The sequence below is a fragment of the Priapulus caudatus genome, unplaced genomic scaffold, assembly GCF_000485595.1.
Source record: "Priapulus caudatus unplaced genomic scaffold, Priapulus_caudatus-5.0.1 Scaffold15, whole genome shotgun sequence".
In the NCBI taxonomy this organism is placed as follows: Eukaryota; Metazoa; Priapulida; class Priapulimorpha; order Priapulimorphida; family Priapulidae; genus Priapulus; species Priapulus caudatus.
The window spans coordinates 1,380,673-1,400,756 of record NW_014577076.1 but is presented as its reverse complement, the minus strand read 5'-3'; the positions used below and the strand labels follow the sequence as shown (position 1 = coordinate 1,400,756).

At 47.7% G+C, this 20,084-nt stretch overlaps 2 protein-coding genes across 2 annotated transcripts in view; both read right to left on the bottom strand.

The window, feature by feature from the left end:
• The window catches only part of LOC106809529 (rho GTPase-activating protein 39-like), a gene marked incomplete at its 5' end in the record, with an annotated part of 29,892 nt that extends 14,570 nt beyond the window's left edge, over nucleotides 1-15,322 (bottom strand). The window contains 8 exon segments of the mRNA XM_014812626.1: nucleotides 7,176-7,330; nucleotides 7,619-7,741; nucleotides 8,367-8,463; nucleotides 9,508-9,674; nucleotides 10,180-10,403; nucleotides 11,158-12,531; nucleotides 12,995-13,131; nucleotides 15,212-15,322. Coding sequence (XP_014668112.1) covers nucleotides 7,176-7,330; nucleotides 7,619-7,741; nucleotides 8,367-8,463; nucleotides 9,508-9,674; nucleotides 10,180-10,403; nucleotides 11,158-12,531; nucleotides 12,995-13,131; nucleotides 15,212-15,322 — 2,388 coding nt within the window.
• Nucleotides 15,323-17,675: 2,353 nt separating this feature from the next.
• LOC106809520 overlaps nucleotides 17,676-20,084 on the bottom strand; it is a 34,997-nt gene continuing 32,588 nt past the window's right edge. Inside the window, exon 6 of the mRNA XM_014812618.1 lies at nucleotides 17,676-17,742. Coding sequence (XP_014668104.1) covers nucleotides 17,676-17,742 — 67 coding nt within the window. The remainder of the gene's footprint in view (nucleotides 17,743-20,084) is intronic.

Sequence of the window (20,084 nt, the reverse complement as noted above, 5' to 3'; positions counted from 1 at the left end):
GCCGCGCACGAATCAACGAGTGGTCGTGGAGAACAAGCGTTTAACGGAGGACGGTTTGTTCGAGGAGCGGGCAGGTGTTAGCGGCTCGGGTCACACGCGACCGCAAGAAGTTACTAAACGCGATCGCTACCTTAAGACGATGACGTTTGTACACGATAGCCTCGCTGAAAGACTGGGCCCCGACAGTATAGGACAGAAGCTCAACTACCGATCTCCCCAGCAAAAAGGCAGATGCACGCCGATCTGAAACAATCCGGAGCCAAGGATAGATGGGCCGTCCGTCGCCCGGCCAGCGACCACAGGGCAACCGGGTCACAGAGCGTCGGCCCGCACATGTGAGACGACATAGACGTTGCGGCACATACATAGAAACGCCCCATGAGCCGGCAGGCGACGGCGACGCAAGAGACTGTTACGACGCTGTCGCGAAAGAGATGGTCTAGCGTAGATACGTGGTCTTGTAGACCCTAACCACTCTGGTACGTACATGAGCATCTTCTTTGGAGGTATCGGCGGACTAGTTCTCTCACGACAGCGCTGCGCGAGCGATGATCCCAAATGATTGGCGTCGCGGATTTACGAATCCCTCAAACATCAACAGGAGCATGCTGTAGAAAAAGCGAGAAAACCCAGCGGATTGAACCATTAACGCGTCACAGTAAAGCATCACAGCCAAATGAGGTGATGATCGATCGCTGACCTACCCAGAGTGACGGACCCAAGACGATCCGCGTTGATAAGACACAGGTGATAGCCAGACGTAACCAACCATCACGAGAGTGACGGACCATATTATGCCCGGCGTGATGACCTACGATGACCGACACCACAACGCTGATCCGCACGAGTGATCGACCACACACGTTGGGTGACCGGCATGTGCGTCCTAGCTAATCCAGGTGGAGGTGGTGGAGCGTCGCTAAGCTTGACCATGCGTCGACCCGTAGCGAGGCTGTGCCGTGACGGAGCAAGGTACATGAGCAGGTGCGAGAAATCTGCACGCGAGAACAGCGACTTGAACTGCGTCACCAAATTCTCGTCCCCCCGACACCATTGCTCCTTCCTCTGCCGCTCTACCCCCACGTCCGCGCCCGCCCGCCGCCGTCATGGTCGCCTCTTGTTTGTCCCGCGCACTCCTGACGCACCGTGCGGCTCGTCGCACTTTCTAGGCATCGATGAGTGAAATCCGCGGCCGGCCGGCCGATCGCGCAACACTACTGACAGGCGTGGGCCCGGGCCCGGCCATTCGGAACACTGCCGCAGCCTCCACGCCAGCCCAGCCCTCATCAATCGACGACACGCTCTCAACGATAACCAGTTATATTGCAGGCAAGTCGACCGAAGAAATGTGCGGGGGGGGGGAGGGAGAGAGAAAGGCGTAAGAGTGGCGTCACGGTGAACGCTGCTGCGAACCAATGAATTATTAATTGCATTTCGGTCGTCGCGATATGTCACATGTTAGCGCAAACGTGCATGCACTTGCCGTGTCTGCATGTGCACGTCCGTGCGTCACGTTATCCGCATTACCTAAAGCCGCGCGCACACGTGGCGATTTTTATCGCTATAGCACTGGCGATTTTGTTGTCAGCAACAAAATCGCCGAGAAATCGCCACGTGTGCGCTGCATGGCGATGGCGATTTTGACGCCAGAAACTCGTCGCCAGAAACCCACAACAATAAGTAAGCTGATTGGGAGCCCGGTGTGTGCAGGCTGCATTAATTTAGAAGTTGAATGGACATTTATTAACTGAATGAATTGGATAGCAACTGGAAAGAAAAACGTTTTGCATCGCTAAGCATTTTAGATGGACTTCCTTCGTTACAACCTTCCCGTCCTCAAAATAATACAGAAACAATGAACATAGACGCATACTGGTAACACGAGCTTAGCCACAATGTCATGTGTATGCCATAAATTCCAGAAAACACGTCCAGGTCTAACAGGCTAGCACTATACCCTCTAAATGACGGCGAAAGAAACAACAAATCAATGTTATTTTTGGCAACATATTTGGACGTTACGGCAATACGGTTAACGGAGTCCAATCCTTGTGGATCAGATATAGTGGATCGGATCACACTATATTGTATATTGGAGCAACCATCTTTGCAGGGTTGGGGGAGGTGCTATCGGTACCATTTAAACTCCTGAACAGAAGACCTTTTGTGCAAAGGGAGACAGGACTGAAAATAATTAGCATGTCAATGGGGCTCTGATGCAAAGTAACGTGCGTAGTAGCTATACATAGAGTAGCACACACGCTGCGTTTTACTACCCCCTGGTAAGCTCTCGTTATGGCAACTGAAACACCCACGTAATAATCTGTACACGCAGGCTTAGCAACTTGAAAACCCCCGTACAGACAACATGCAGGAACGAATCGAGACCCGAGTTGAAAACCTTCAGCAAGACGATGACTGTAGGGAGGGGTCGTATCACGATATATATGCACGACAGCAACGTCTTAGCGATGGTGATGGTATTTCATGGTATAATTAAAACTAAACCACGGAGAGTAGAGTCAATGTTTATCATAAATATACCCACAGAAATAGTATTGTAACAACAATAAGTGTTCTACCATAAGAATTATCATACAATATTTATTTCCTTGTTAACATCTCCCAAGACATATAACGCGTCTACATTAGTATACACACTCTATCTACTACTTAATAATTTCTTGCATCGTGCAAAGCCGGCATGGTCGCAACCTAAACCTGTGTTAGAACGATTTTTTTATAACTTAGACTAAGTACTATTTTATTTCCATGGCACTAATGCAATCATGCAGGATGACAATGCATACAAGAGCAGATCGTGATAACTGTAAGACAATGCCGCATGACTAACACAGACACACCAGAACCTGCGAAATTTCGACGTCCCTGTGAGATATATGTACGAAACTTTACTATTATATGCGATACACGTTTGTGTTATGTACTTGTCATTATTTATTCTCTCGGATGCAACTTCAGCAGAGAAGACAGCAAGAGCTAGCATGCATGCCATGCAGAGAGAGGGTCGAGTGGGAAAACAAGTGCGTGGGCGAGAGCAAAAGTATAAGAGAAAAGATAAGAAAAGAGGTTGGAGGTGGGGACAAAGAGAGAGAGAGAGAGAGAGATAGAGAGAGAGTGAGAGAGTGAGTGCGGGGGACGGGGAGCGTGTGAGTGTGAGAGAAAGAAAGTGGAGAACAGGAGCGTGTGAAATAAGAGAACGATCTATAGGGATGCTTCATGTCTTACAGGCATCTACTCTTGATACAGTACCTGGCGCTGCAATGATCCGATACTGGCGTACTGAGACATTTGCTGTTCTGACTGGGAGGTTATCAGCATCGATAGAGGGCGCGTTGTAGCATACTCCGACGACAGCGACTGGCGAGAGCGAAAATCAACACACAACATTTGTACACGATCTCATCTCGTCACGTTTACACGTAGAAACAGAAGCACCTCTGTGCTTCACTGCATCTTTCCGCTGATCGCTGTATTATCCTGATCTCTCTGGCAGACGAAGCGTACGAACAGGAGGATGGATGCAGAGAGAGGAATGAAGTGTGAAGCCATTATGATCTCATCACCAACGTGTGCAATCATGGACAGCAACCACGACAGCACTACGATCGTCACAGTAATGCCTAGATAATACTCCAAATGTTCCATCACTAATTGCGAATCAACTGCCCACAGCCCACCCCTGGTCTAATCGACTAATAAGCGTATCTACATGTTGCTCTACATTACACCTCTATATTCAATGACCCACGGAATTCCATGCTGCGGTTGCTCTACTACAAGGCTTACTACCGAGCCTTTCCCATAAACTTCATGTTATGTACGCAATACAACTTTGTCCCATATGAGACACTGTTATGAAGTAGGCTGCATTGATAACTCTTCATTGAAAGTAATATGTGGCTTGGTGCCACTCTAACTTGCGATGATGCCCTAAAATCTCTAATTAACCTCCAGACAATAGCTGCTTTGTAATCAAAAATAAAATTCGACGCATAAACTCTAGGCAGATTTGTTTTTGAACCCCCGATGACCACCGATGATCATGTCACAATGATATCGCATAACCTGCAAGCGAACGCAGTGCGGGAATGGTAGGGAGGGTGTGAGGCGGATGACTGAGAACCTGTCAAGTTTAAATATACATTTTGCCGTTTTAACAGATTTAAAACGGCGCAGCATACTAAAAACACAGCCAACTGTGTATATATATGTATATATATAACATTTGCAATTTCTCATCATATATACTTGCTTATGATTATTATTCTCTGCTTTTGGTGCATAAAGATTTATCATGCCATAGTAATCATAAAACAAAAGCCAATCACGGCAAGCGTGGAGACGCACAATTTAGCAGATTTGCTAAATTTACTCCAATTATGGTATAAGAAAAACAAACAGCGTGTCCATTATAAAGGTAATTACATCTGTGATTATTTATCGCATAGAAACATTAGGAATAATGCTAAGACGACTTTTAGTAGTGACGTACAACTAATTGTGCCACACGACGTTGGCATGCTCTCATGGCAAAATTTCCAAGAATACCCGAGGATGTACCAACAGGAAACAGAAATCGGTAACCTTCATGGCAGCATGGCACTGATCAACTAAGCATTCTGCCTCCCATCCGTTGTTTAACAGGTTTCGTTTTCAAACACATGACGAGGACGCCGTCACATTTTCCTCGGCCGCAACAGAAGACCGGCACGTATCACAGGAAACTGAAGCAGAGAGATATCCACATCACGGCGGCCATTCAATGTTATCACCTTTTTCAACAGCCACGGCGCCACTGCTATCCCGTATTATTCGACCTGTCAGAAACCCCCATAAGCATTACTCTTCCCGCTCTGCTTCACGCCATTCTACCCACGTATGCCTTTGTCTAGTCCTCTCCCATCCCTGCCTCCCTTCCTCTTTCTATAATGTAAAACTCGTCTGACGAATAAAAGGCAGATCAATTTTGCGCAGCCGAATCAAACGTCACGACACGCTGCTCTTCACGCCGCCGGACCGCGCACAGGCACGCAACGCCGCCCACGCAAGCACGCGACCGACGCTCACGACAAGCAAATGTTGGGAAGGGCTAATACTTATGGTTGACCTCAGCACAGGCGTATATCAACATAGTCAATCAAGTGCGTAAGACAGCGATTATATGGTTATTCCAACTTGCAAAAGTAACACAAACAAAAACATCCACACCGATTGTCAACACATTCAGTCAACCCTGCCATTCTTCTCTCTGTCCCTTATTCTCTCTCCCTCTCTCCTTCTCCCGTCTCCATCTCCAGTCTTCTCGCGTCCTGCCTCTCTCTCTCTCCTCTCTCCTCTCTCTCATCTCAGCGGGGTGGGCTGCATACATGCGGACAGTCGCTCCGCGGGGGTGGGCGGGAACCAGCGAGAGTGTGGGTTTCGCCTTTCGCAGCGCTGTGATTTCGCGAGAATCTCGTCTCTCTCTTCGTTCTCTCTCTCTCTCTCTCTCTCTCGTCTCTCTCTCCTCTTCGTCCATCATCTCTTCCTCTCCTCCCTCGTCCTCTCCCTCTCTTCCTCTCGCCTCCCCGTTCTCTCTTTCCTTCCTCGATTCGTCGCTTCTCTGCCGCCGGCTCGCGGTCTCCGTCTCTCTCTCCGTCCCTTCTCCTCTCTCGTCTCTCTCTCTCTCTCTCTCGCTCTCGCTCTCTTACTCGTTCTGGCCCCTTCTTTTTTCCACTCACACTGTATAACTTTGCTTGCCTACCACTCACTGTTTTACGTACACACATGATGACAAGCACGTATATGCACACGCACGCGGGCAAACACAGCCATAAAGCAGTCTCTCCCACCATGCTCACATTGGAAGTATTCCAAGGCACAAATAGAATGCCTCGTGAATTCAACCCCGTGTTGTCACGGCAACACAAAATGCTTCCTGCTTCCCTTATATCCACAACAGTTATAAACCGATTTTGGTGTGAGCTATTTTATTTTAATGTTTGGGCAATCTTGAATTGTTTTACCCTGCAGCACACTGCGCTTGGCAAGAGTTCATAATAAAGGGGTGATAAACAATTATTGACTCAAGAAATATTGAAACAGCGTACTTTCGTGCAAATGCACATTGTCATACAAATTTACATTAAATGAGACGTTGAAATGTCAAATATGAAAGGTTGCTGTATGCTCGTTTGGTTACATTATGAGCAAGTAATTTGCCTTGTTAGCTTAGACAAACACAGTGAATTATAAATATAGTGGCTCGATGCAGCAGAGACAAAACATGCCAAGAACAAACACGAGAAGTTGTTTTACAGGGTACGTTGTCACGTACACATGCTAATCTCCCCCTGCTCACCAACACTAGCAGACAGCGCGTGCGCGAGAGAGAGAGAGAGAGAGAGAGAGAGAGAGAGAGAGAGAGAGAGAGAGAGGACAGAAGAGAGAGAGAGAGAGAGATAGAGAGGGAGAGAGAGAGAGAGAGAAAGAGAGAGAGAAGGGGAGAGAAGGGAGGAAGGAGTGGGAGAGGAGAGTGAGTGAGTGAGTGAGTGAGTGAGTGAGTGAGTGAGTGAGTGAGTGAGTGAGTGAGGGAGTGAATGAGTGAGTGAGTGCGAGACACAGAAACAGAGAGAGAGATACAGAGATAGATAGATAGAGAGAGAGATATATATAGATTAGATAGATAGATAGATAGATAGATAGATAGATAGATAGAGAGAGAGAGAAAGAGAGAGAGAGAGAGAAGAAGAGAGAGAGACACGGACAGAGAGAGAGAGAGAGAGCAGGAGAGAGAGAGAGAGAGAGAGAGAGAGAGAGAGAGACAGAGACAGAGACAGAGACAGAGACAGAGAGAGAGATAGAGATAGAGAGAGAGAACAGGGAATCCAGAAGGAGTGTCCCATAACAGTGCGCACACCCACACTTGGGACTCGTGCGGACATCCTCCATGAGAGTTAGTGACACGTGTGAGTGAGTGACAACTGCTGTCACATCCTGACACTCAATCCAAATGACTGTTAGTGACGCGCACGTGTGTGAGTGAGCCGTGATGCCATTGCATTCCATTACACCAGCATTCTGAGTGCATTTATAAATACCTGGCTTTTTTCTAACGCGGGCACGCCGCGCATAGCCGGCCCTAACTTGTTCCGCTGCATGGACGTGTACAATACCTCAGCGCTGTTGATTGATGGCTGGTTGCCAGGGGCGACTGTCGATGTTACCATGGCACCAGAGGCTGGACCGCCCACAAGCCGTGGCTTCGTGCCGGGAGAGGACATGGAGAAGGCGCTGCTGCTGTCACTATTCTCCTCTCCCGCTATGCTTCCTGCAGAGACAATGACGACAGGGATTGCAGCCGTGAGCAGCATAGCAAACATGACGACACTCGACGCGTGATCAAAATAATCATCTATTCATCTGTGATGATCTATGAAGATTATGACCTATGAAGATCATAATGGGTTCATATTGTTCACACTTTATAGTTCACACTATATTTCACACTCATAAGGTTCACACTTTAGAAGGCATATTCGAGGTATGACAAGGCAGACTGCCCGCATCCCTTTCCCTATTCAACCTGCATGAAGCCATGCATGTTCAACATGCCCACCTTGGTAGCTGGAGCCATGCTTAGAGGGCATTTGCGGAGAATACTGAGAGCCTGTGTACTTCCCACTCAGCGAGTCGTTGTCATCTAGGTACTCCTGCGAGGATGAGTCAGCATTGCTCGCACCTGAAACACAAATTAATCTTTGATCAAGTCATCGTTAATAAACAATTGTTAGCACCTATCATAGTCAACTGCAATATCACGGCGCCATTTCACGCATTGTGCAATCTCTATTTTGATTGTGTGATCCAGTGAGGAATTCTATATGATAAACCAAACTGAAATTTATACAGTAACCATTTCGTAGTACAGTTATCATTCAATCATAATCATAATCAGGTGCTCATCTTTTCAAGACAATGTGATACGTACTTAAGAGTAGTATGGTTTATCATCTAGACTAAAGCTTCTTGTCAAATACATATACAAATACATATGTATAAAATATTTCCTGTATTGTTTCGGTTTTGTCACAACGTCTGCAGTTTGTATTTACCCTATAAATAACATAGGAAAACTGAAATCGTAAATATTTACTTATTAAAACACACCCAGATACACACTCGCACACACATAAGCATCCACGCGCACCTGCACATGCAAATATGTAGCCACCCCCCGAATCATGTACACACGACCACCACACACACGCACGTCTTCGGCTAACATGCAGCCACGCACCCACGCCCACCTGCACACGCACATACACTCTTGCTCACTCATGGCAGACACCTCAATAACAGCTCACCTTCCTCGTCGTCTGCAAAGTCGTCCTCGTCCTCCTCACGGTCGTCGTCCTCGTACAGATCGTCGTCGCTCGAGTCCACCAGCTCTCTCCTCTTCTCCTGCAACAAGCAGCAGCATGCGCATGAAGGACGCCCCAACCAGCTTCACTTCTCGCGACACACGACAAAGACACGCACAGAAACCTACAGAGCTAATGCGAGAGAGAAACCTTCCCCTCTCCTGCAACTAGCAGCAGCATCCGCACGATTGAAGCTCCGAGCAGCTTCACTTCTTGCGACACATGGCGAAGATGCGCGGGGGAAATCTATAAATCTCATGGGCAAGAGAAATCTTCCCTGGTTCTTAGTAAAGGAGAGGGAAAATCAATAGGCTCGCGGCACGATGCCGCCACGTCTGGTCGGATACGCACACAGACACGGGTTGCTACCTAATAGTTTTTACATAACGATTCCTCCTGGCTTCGAACAAGCTTAAAAGGCTTTTATAGGGTTAGTGGACTGAAGGGCAGGCCAGACTGTTATAGAGAAGATCGCACGGAATTTTTTAAAGGGATTCTCAACACATCTGTATGCACAAACATGCTTGCTTCATGTGTGAAGCAATTGAAGGCAACTAATCAATGATTGCGATCTACAGACGATGTCCAGAAGCTCACAGATTAAATGCTGACCAATGGTCAGAATTTTATACATGCATCAATCAACTCATGCATTATAAGTGTTAATATTTAGGCCAACACAATTGTGCAATTTTATTCAGTTAAGCTCAACAACTGTCAATAGACCAAATCTAGCGTTATTAGACCAAATGCATTTGTTATCAACCGCTAGACCTTCGATTTTATAGCTAGCGCCATCTACAGGTGTTCCTTAGAATGATGGTACACTCGAGTTTACTTGCTCTGTAACGGAAACTGCCAGATGTTATAGTTAGACGTTACAGTCTGTGTGCGTGCGCACGTGCATGCGTGCTTGTGTGCACGTGCATGTGTGTGTGTGTGTGTGTGTGGGCATGTGTGTGCGTGTGTGTGGATGTGGGTGTGTGTGCGTGCGTGTGTGCATGCATGTGCGTGTGTGCGTGTGTGTGTGCATGTGTGTGTGCGTGTGTTATTAGATGACATGAGTACTGATGTATTTAGTTACCTGCTCCTGAAGAAACTGTTGCAGCTGTAATTGGTGACTAGGGTGGTTCGGTGGTCGGAAGGCAGATGGATTTGTGCGTATGTGCACACGGTCAGCTCGACTACTGGCGACTCCCATTCGTGGAACTACTTTCTGCGTCTTGGGCACCTGTGCTGTAAGCTGTCCACCTATACACAGCAAATCAATGAGGGAGGGCATAACAGAAGCCTGTACATTTATCCCTACACATAATGCTCCCTTTAGAGTCTAGACGTATCATGTATATGTTAACCATACAGACTAGTGGGACTTTTTATTGCCTGAAAGAGACAACTGACCATCACCGCTACTTTTACAATAACCCTGATTTTACCATATTGAATACATTATGGATTTTACCATAATGATCACACCAGAAACCTACCCTATGGTACAGCAGTAAGCTACCATATTACATACTATGCCCTACTCTCACACATCATACCCTGTGAACTGTTATCGCAAACTGTACAAAACTTTACTCTTCATCGGACTCCTTGATAACGACGCACAACATCAGAAATCGCCCTACAACCAAAATCTCTGCTGACGCAGTCCAGCGAAATGCATTCAGTCATGGAATGTGGAAGAGCTATAACATCATAACCAGCAGCGCCGCTAACGACAACTGACGACTCCGTAACAGCAGCCTACCTTCTCGACCCGTGTATGACATTGACAGTGGTGCTACGTTGTCGGGCTGACCCTGGTAGAGCGAGAACGCGGACGCCTGGTTGGGGAATGATGTGGACAGCGATGTCGTCATCGCCGCATCCCGACTCGTCTGTCGCACCTGTGCGATCGACATCGGGGGACTCGTGGTGGCAGCAAGAGGTGGAGAGTGGTATAGCGATCTCTGATGCTGCTCCATTGACGTCCTGCAGGATTAAGCAGAAAGACACGTAGCAGTAACTAGGCACATATATAATACAAGTCTATGGACATAGCATCGAAAATATTTAGATAACAAACTTGCACTAAACAGTTATACGATTCTGGAATTTGTAAATACATTTATTAGCACATATTTAATGCATGAGCTGTAATCATTTGCCCACAGATGAGAAGCAGAAATGGCTGAACTGAGAAGCGCCCAAAAAAAGGAACAAGGAAAAATGGTACGTTAAACGAGAATGATTGAGCTGGGACTATGAGCTGTCTGTTTACTGAACACAGGCTGTAAAGCTCATTGCCACGCCAGCGACGAACAACTAGTTTTGACCCATGGTAGTCTTACCAGGTTCATATAATGGTTCCCATACTTGTAATAATACGGGGAATTCACAAAAATATAGTTTTTTTCCATAACACCCCTGGTAAAATACCTTATACTTGCAGTACAGTGAATGCATTCAGTCAACTTATTTCTAACATATAGTTGTATTCCCCACCCCTCACGCACATAAAGCTCTGAAATCGAGAGCTAGATGTACCACTCATTCGATTTACACTAGAAAAGATTAGATTTATGAAAAACTTTCCCTGAGAAACACAATTTATCAAGCCGCACAACCCAAACCAATGCACAAACTCAATTGATTACAAGATTCGCTCTACTACAAAATCACAAATGCCAGACAGAACATCAGTAGGGCAACGGATGGACCGCGCCCCCTGACAGTAATATCATACCGAGGTCGGGGGGCATGGCCGGGCGGAGACGTATCGGTGAGGGTCTTGCACATGTGGTACTTGGCCGATGCCGCGGCGATGTCCTCAGCTTCCTTCGCGTGCTTCTTCGCCTGAAGTGTCAGTGATGCGTAGTCGTGGTGACCCGGTGCGGCAGGCGTCTGCTTTGGCTTCAGATGCTGCAGCGTTGAGTAGTCGCCGGGCGACAGCCGATGTTGCTTGTTGCGTTCCTGCTTGCCGAGGTGCGTGCGGTGCTGCGCCAGCGACACCGCCGCCATCTTCGGCTGCTGATCGGTGACGAGACGCTGCGACTGTGGTTCCCGCGGCGACGACAACGACAACGCATGCTCGCCGCTCGCCAAGCGCAGCTTCGTGATCTCGGCGCTGCGCAGCCGCTCCGAGCGCGCGGCGTCGACGGTGGCGCCTCCACGCGCGATCGCCGCACCGCGCGCGACCGCGGCCGCGCTGCGCGAGTGCTCGCTGCACTTCGGATGCTGCAGCGTCGCCGAATGCTCAGCGGGCGACGCCGCCACCAGCGCTGCCGCGTCGCCGCCGCAATGCTGCAGCGCGTGGAACTCCTTCGCGTACTTGTGTGAGTCGAGGAAGCGGCGGCTGACCTGCGGCGAGCGGTAGGCGCGGGTGGACGCGCTCCTCGCGCCACCGCGCTGGAAGCTGGCGCCGCCGAGGGCGGCTGTCTCGTCGGCGCTGCCGTACGTGCGCGGCGCCGCGCGCTGCGGAGCTGCCGCCCCCGTCTCCGGCGTGCTGCGCGACGACTGCGCCGAGCTCTGTGAGCTGGGCGACATCGGCGCCTCCTTGGCGGCGCGACGCGGCGGTGGCGGTGCCGGCACCGCGTCGATGTCCTGGTCCTCGGGCACCGTCTGTATGCTGAGCTCTAGCGCACGCAGCCCGCTGTCAGAGCCGCGGCGCGCTGAGCCGACCCCGCTGCGCTGCGGCCGCGGGGACTCAGCAACGGCGACGTCCACGCCACGCGACACCGCGTCACGCGACGACAACGACTCACTGCGCAGCGGGCTGTGCGGGGTGCGCGACACGTCACACCACTGCGGGCTGTGCGCGGTGTGGGCCGAGTCTGCCCGCTGGGGGCTGAGCGGCGCGCGCGAGGGGTCGGAACGGCGAGGGCTGTGTGGGCTGTGAGGGGTGCGGGAGGAGTCTGACCGGTGGGGGCTGTGAGGCGCGCGCGAGGGGTCGGATGACCGCTGCGGACTGTCCAGCGAGCCGTGGCTCTGCGACAGTGAGCTGCTATCACTGGAGCGACCTGACGAGTGCTGCCGATCGACCAACGGATCAGTGCCTTCCGTCTTGCTGAACGCCGTCTGAGACACAGAGGATATGGAAGAGCTGCTAGCTTTTCTGTGCCTGTGAACATCAGGAGGGAGAGGACAACGCTGTATGATTTTTTGGCAATAATCTCTTGAAATAGCCAGTATAATAACAGCAAATATTTAAGCAAGTATGCTAGGCAGCACAAAATATCCCAGTGCTACACGTTTCTAAACCTACCTCTAAATTAACAACGGGCCATGGGATTTGTGATGGGGTTTCTATGTGATGCAATGGTACTAACTAGCTTGTATATCAAGTGGTTTGAGACCTTACACGCCTTACGACACATAATTATCAGAGGTGGCTTGAGACCCTTATGGTATCATAATGTAGTATAAGCTGTAGTATAACAGTTGCATTACAGCACATGAAACGAGACGAGCATTGGGCAAGCGCTGAAGTGGCAACACTTGGGTGTTACCTTGAAGTGCAGTCTCAACCACTATATCCTGAGACCTACACGAAGACTGCATTACATAGATGCTATTACTGTTACCTGCTATGTTGGTCGTGTACACCTGACCTTGCCTGTCCATTCATGTGCCTGTCTCCGTCCTCGGGCCTTCCATCCACCTCCTCACCACCCCCTCCAGGCTGACCCACGTTATGCCTATGATGGTGGTAGTGATGCTGCTGCAGAACAAAACGCAATGTGATTGAAAACATTAATGAACAATTAGTTCAAATACTATAAAACATGTTTACAACAAGTTTCATGCACTGCGTACATGCCCACACTCGTATGTATTTTTCATTAGCATAGTTTTAATAATCTTTCCTGCAGGTCCTACTAATACGACAGGAGTTGTTTCACAATTCTACACTTCTTCTTCACAATTCTTCCAAGTGTTGTGTCAGTGTTTTTAAGCACTTACTAATATTCCTAAGAAATAATACATGTTTATGCTTACTTAACAACACTTCCAAACGATCGTACATATCGATTAGCCATCTGCAGTGAGTTAACTTTCATTTTGTTCTGCTCACATCTTGCAAGACTAGTAGAATAAACACTCGAACTTTCTAAAAACATCAGTAGTAAGGATATACGGTTATATAAACAAGGTTAGGGGTACTGGATGAGAAGGGGTGGCGAGAATTTGTTGCTGGATGCAGACAGCCATAAGGGAATGGAAAGAGTTCATAGATAAACTGTTCATCTTCAAGAATTAGATGTACTTGTGTTTGTAGCACTATGTTCAAAGCTTAATTTACATGTTGGAAATAATTTTCCTGTGCGTTTCCTGGTTAATTACTGCTTCTCAGCCACTACCAGACTATCCCCAACGAAATCCTTACAATTTTATGAATAATGGTGAACATTATTACCTAACATGCATAAGTGTGTTAAGTGTGTAAATTTCTCGCTTGAATGTTTCGAGAGATAATTAATTTACATTTCAGAAAGGACACTGCCAAATGATCTATAGTTTTCTGTAATTCAAGCTAACATTTCAGGGTTGGTTAGGTTGTGTACGGGCAATATATATTGAATATATTGAAATTAAACACTAATTTTGTGGGAAAACAGCCCAGCACAACTTGGATAGGTAACTGGTGATTCTGGCAGTTATAAATAATTCATACGCAGCACTAGATACGAGGTGCCCACAGCAGGTTTCTGATGGCTCATAGACTGCTGGTGCACCCAGCAGGTCAGTTGCACCCTCTCTACCACACTGAAAATGAACGTGTGATGGAGAATCGAAGTTAAGCTGGCTGCTGGGACCAACCCATTGAATTCGTCTGACACACGAAACCAACCCGTGAGACAACATAGCCTGTAGCATCTCTGCTCTCGGCCTGTCTCATTCGTGAACAAGACCGTGCCTGTGGGTGGAGCTACCATAAAGCACTCATGATACCGTGGCTTACGACGTAGCTAGATGCTGCATAGGTTTCCACTGATCTATGTTAGGATGTCCCTCGAGGGCCGCACCGCCGCCTCCACATGCCAATAGAGCTTTTTGCAAGGCCTCAAAAATGCAGTCAAATGGATCAGCCCTCCGGGACAGATATCGACGCACGCGAGATTTGATTGCGCCGTGCAGCAGCGGATCGGTTTACTCGAAACGTTAAGAGCCGAGATTTTACGCTCGACAGAGAACGGCGCTGATGGAAAATCTTGCCCGTTTTGACGTCATGTCGCATCAACCTGGTGGGCTTGAATTGAACGCTCACTTTGCCACTCGCTCGGCGTCGCGAGAGAGGAAAAATCGCTGGAGGAGCTGGGAAAATGCAAGACCTTAATATGATCGACAGGTAGCGACTACCACAGCATTAGTTTAAGGACAGAAGACATTAGAGAATGTTCGAGTATCTCTGGGGATGGGCGCTCCAGAACTGCATGAAGATGTATGTAACTGTAAATATTTGCTATCTGCAGGGAAACTGACTACGCACGTCATTCCTTGTTGGCTCAGCCTTCTGGGACGTTAAGGAGTCAATCTAGTTTCAAAAAACAAATTCTGCAAATGCGAAGTTAGGGAAATGACTAGCATGTGTAGGATTGCCAAGGAAACATTATTATACTTAACATACTTATGACGAAGAAGAGCTGGCGTGTAATGACGTACAGGAGGGGTATATGAAACCACTGCACTGTTTAGTGAGGGCAGGTGCCAGTTTGCACATGGTAGCTGGGACTAGTGTGTGTGTGTATTCGCGCGCGTGCGAGCGTGCATGTTTGAAGGTTGTAGGGTGGGACGCTCACCTTCCGTCTTGGCTTAGGGGAGGGGCTAGTCTGTGTGCCTGATGATGTCACCAGCTGGACTCGCTGCACCGGTGCTGGCTTCCCTGCCTCCGTGGGAGGCGGCGGCATCTTCTACATAGAAACAAACACCGATTATCTCTCACATGCATGGCACTACAGTGTGTCACGCGGGGCTCAACCCTGCACACGCAATACTGCTAAGTAAGCACTATATAATTAACGAGAAATTGAAGTGCACTATCGAATGACAGTATAATATGTAATATAATATAATTGGATAAGTGAAATGATCAGCACAATGCTTATTTTTGCTTTTATTTCATTATTCTTAAATCCACACTAAATGTAGGTACCTCACATTTACTTGCAATGAACTGTTTATTGTACAATATGCAAGCTCTCTCTCTCTCTATCTCTCCCTTGCTCCTGTTCTCCTACCCCTCTCGTTCTTGTCCTCCCCTACTCCCTCTCTCCCAAATGTACACACACGCATGCACACGCGTACCAGCGCACGCACACACACATACGGTGGAGCAGAGATATACAAAATTACAAACACACCCACATGTGTTAATCGATGGGCGCGCGCATCTTAGCGCCACAACCACTCACGTGTTATCAGTGTCATCAACTGCCAGCTCATCGCAGAAAACAAGCGAACAGCTGCGTGCCAGGAGCTCGTGCCCTCACCTTACACGATTCATTAGCCCAGCCCGTAATAATCCCTAGACAAAGTCTCAGGAGGGACACCTCAGGCACACACAGACACTCTCTGTCTCTCTGTCTCTCTCTCTCTCTCTCTCTCTCTCTGTCTCTCTGTCTCTCTGGCTCTCTCTCTCTCCATCCCCCTCTCTCTCCCCCTCCCTGTCTCTCATCTAACACCACGGCTTCCATATGCTTAGCGTGTTCACGGCACGCTGCTTCCCGGTTGACATGGCGTCAGATTCATGGCAGACTGTTTGCACTCTAAAGGCGCCGATGAATAATATATTGCATTAATAACACTTTAAAAATCAGTACACCGCCTAAACAGGGGGACGGAGAGTAGGTAGGTTCATGCAGAGGTAGAAATGCATTCATTACAAGCCCCCGCCTCTTTTTGGTTTTGCTTTATGTAAGAAACATCGCAGCAACTCACTGCTCGTGACATTCCATTTCCATTAATTCCATTCCAGCATGGAAAGAGACACCGTTTTGAGCGAGGCCACGCCACGGCAGACATTTTTCTTAGGACCCACGGTGTTTCTTACAAACAGTCAAACCTCGGTTATCCGAACACCAATTATCCCAATTTCGGATTATCCGAACAAGATCTCAAGGTCCCGTGAATAATACCCTTTTAATATTTACAATCAGATCAGTTATCCGAACAAAATACTCCCCACCCGTGCCGGTGACTAATATAATGCCACTGGACACCCTTCCATTTTTCGACAAGTTCCAAGTGAGAGAAAGCTAGTTTACGCGCATTTATTTCCTCACACGGCAAAGCTATATCTAGTGTTTATAGTTATCTCAAAATCCAAATACGAAATTATGAGTTTATTTGCTAGATATGCAGCTTATTTTCTCTGCTACAGGACTGCAGTCAAAACTCAGGACAAGGGCTCGAGCTATCTCATAACTAAACAGATTTTATTATCGTCGCTAAAACTAACGTCTGGTGTACATATGCAATCACGAAACCGAGGCAATTTCAAATCATAATTGGTAATTTTTCATGCACCGTTTAGCTTTGGGGAAATCCATTTTCTAAAATGGGAAATTTGTTATTACAAAGATGATGAGCTGTTAGATTAATTACAAAGTCTCTATGGCTGAGCCCATAAGTTTGATTATCAAGAACCTACGGAGTCAACCTAGTGATGGCTGAAACTTTTCATAGGGTTTTCATATCTTTTACAAAATGTTTTTTTCCCCATTTTAGGTTTAGCTTTATACATGTACGTTCATTAAAGTTATGCTATACATCAGCCAGTGGTCTTAGCCAACGACACATGGAACCAGTCTACATAACATCGCAAATAAAAACCTAGGTATTATTTATTTCCTGATAAAACGCATTTCGCGTTTTGGAATTTTAGAACAGTGGGCCTGTCGCTATATGAACGCAACAGCTATTCAAACTTTGTCGATGAATGTAAAATCCAAAGCGACGAGAGGCGATAAGAGAATCAATATTCATTACAGTATTTATATATGATGAACCACTTTTCAATCATATTTTTAAAACATCAATATTATAGTTTTACCGCGAAAGTGCACTGTGCTGTGTGAATATACAGACATCTAGATTTCTAGTGTGAATCCCATGTGTGCGTGCATGTGTGCGTGCGAACATGCGCGTGACAGCGAGACAACCAGCGCCTATGAGTCGCCTCACCTTCTTTATCTTCACCAGCACCAGCCTATTCCAGATACTGAAATCCATTCTGCGCTCACTGTTGCTACCAAGCGCCCAACATCAGGCGACCCTCAGGTGCCGGCACAGCGACGACTTGACCACACTGGATTCACTAGAGCAAGCGCCACTACACAAAAACCTGCATTCCGCTTACAGCTACGCATTTATACAAGGGATCTGCAGAGTTTTTTTTGCACGCACGTTATTGTCGACCCGGCTGGCCCGAGCCGGCGGCAGACAATGCAGGCCAGCAGGCTGGTGCCAAACAGAATCTGAATCACTAATTCCTACAGGGACCTCTCCGCTAATGCTTCTACTTCGTAATTAATTTATCAAGTTTTCATTATCGAGGCATAATTCATTAGGTTTCCCGCCCTGCCATTAGCAAACGCGCGGGCACAAAGCACGTGGCTCGCTGGCCTGTTGTAGTGTTGGATAATGCCGCATGGAGCGCTGCTCCATCTGCTGCTCGCAAATGACTGGGCGGACAACCGGTCATGATCACTGTGATACGTAGCTGATGCAACAGCTGCATTTACTCCACTTGCTAATGCTAAACCATAGTTAGTTTGAAGGAGTACTATACGTGTGTCGGGCTTAAGCCTAGCTATAACAAACAGCGCGATCTCTTGTTTCGGTATACTCAGAATATATCCAGATCATTGCCACTAGATTGATTAAATAAATCCATGTGGCTGAGCTCGTAACTTGACGTGATGCGGCCATGATGCTGAGGCGCGCCGAGGATTGACACTTTGTGTCTTCCAATCACAGCCTACGCCGCACCAGTCTTTTATATTTTTAAAGATGGGGACCCATTGGACCACCAAATCACCGATCTCAGGAACTAGGAGAATTCTGCTATGTTAGAACGGTTTCCTACGATAGAGTTTGCCACAAATACGAAAATAACATGCTGTTTAGCGCACTGCGCTACGTCCTTCTGTTGCATTTCGCATCTCCGTAATCAGAATAAGCCCCGCCTTATTCGTTGATGAACATAAATGGGGCGTCACCGACGTGACCAGTTACTGTACCTACTGTCTTTCGCCAGCCTGTTTACTTTTCGTAATTAATGAAATGCCCGGCCAATGCATTTCGCATCAAAGTGGAAAATTTCCGGCATTTTCACTCGCTGTCAGAAGTGAACGAGTGCGTCATTCATTGAACATTGAGGTTTTTCTTCAAATTAAATAATTCCGAAAATCCCTAACCGCGCTACTCGATTGTTTTAGCCAATGAATGACATATCCGTGACTAACTGACACCACTAAATTGGTAAAATGTTCCATGCACCTTAAGAAATGCTGAGAAATTACGAGGTTATCATCGCAGAACTCCCGACACCGCCCATCCTGATGTCACAAAGCTATATGTAAACAAACACGCGTGTTGCGAGGTGCGTGCCTCCGATATCCATTTCGAGGCCCGCTAAGCCAAGCATAAAGCGCGCGGGCAAGACGTCACACACACAGCTACGTACGCAGTAAGTACTAACCGTATATGTTTCACATACGTTCACCTATTTTGCACACAGGCGGTCGATCATTGTGAAAAATTGTGTGAATATTTATTTTCATTGAGATGTTCCAAGTGCCTGTGCTTTTAACAGTCTTGTACGTCAATGCACGTGCGTCAAGAGCCACAAACTCAACACAAGTTCATCTCTGTTATTGTTGACGCCTGAACGCGTGATTGATCAGGGAGGGGGTGCATGTAAGAGGGAGACATTTTCGTTGGGGTTCCGAGAAACACAATTCCAATTGACAATTTCATGGGCCATTTCAATTGGAAGCTCTGCATAATGGACCCCCAACAAGCCCTTTGACTGACTAGTCAAGAAATTTAAAGGCCTGTATATTGCTCTTATTTAGCCGCCGATAGTTCTTATTTAGAACAAAGTCTTCATTGTTATCTTCTAAAACTACAGACCATCCGCTGACCGCTGTGCAGACGTGCGCCGGGCCTCGAATTTGGCGCACGTCTCCACTGCGGACAGCGCTTCATACTTGAACATCCCCGCGGTCGCGTGCGCATATCCCGCGGAACTGATCAACAGCAACGCTGTGCGACGTAATCTTGTATCATGTCTCTCTGGTTGTGGTGAGGATATAGTAATGATGATGATGTTGAGTGCGAGGAGAAGAAAGAGGAGGGGAGGTGGTGGAGGAGAATGAGGAGGAGGAGCAGGAGCAGGAGCAGGAGGGGAGAAGAAGGAAAATGGGGGAAAAGGGGGAGAAGGCGAAGGAGGAGGAGGAGGAGGAGGAGGAGGAGGAGGAGGAGGAGGCGAGAAAGGCAGAGGAGGTGAGAAAGGCAGAGGAGGAAGAGGAGGACAAGGAGGAGAGGATGAGGGATGAAAAGTATGAGGAGTAGGAGGGGAGAAGAAGAAGGAAAATTGGGGGACGGGGAGGAGGAGGAGGAGGAGGAGGAGGAGGAGGAGGAGGAGGAGGAGGAGGAGGAGGAGGGAGG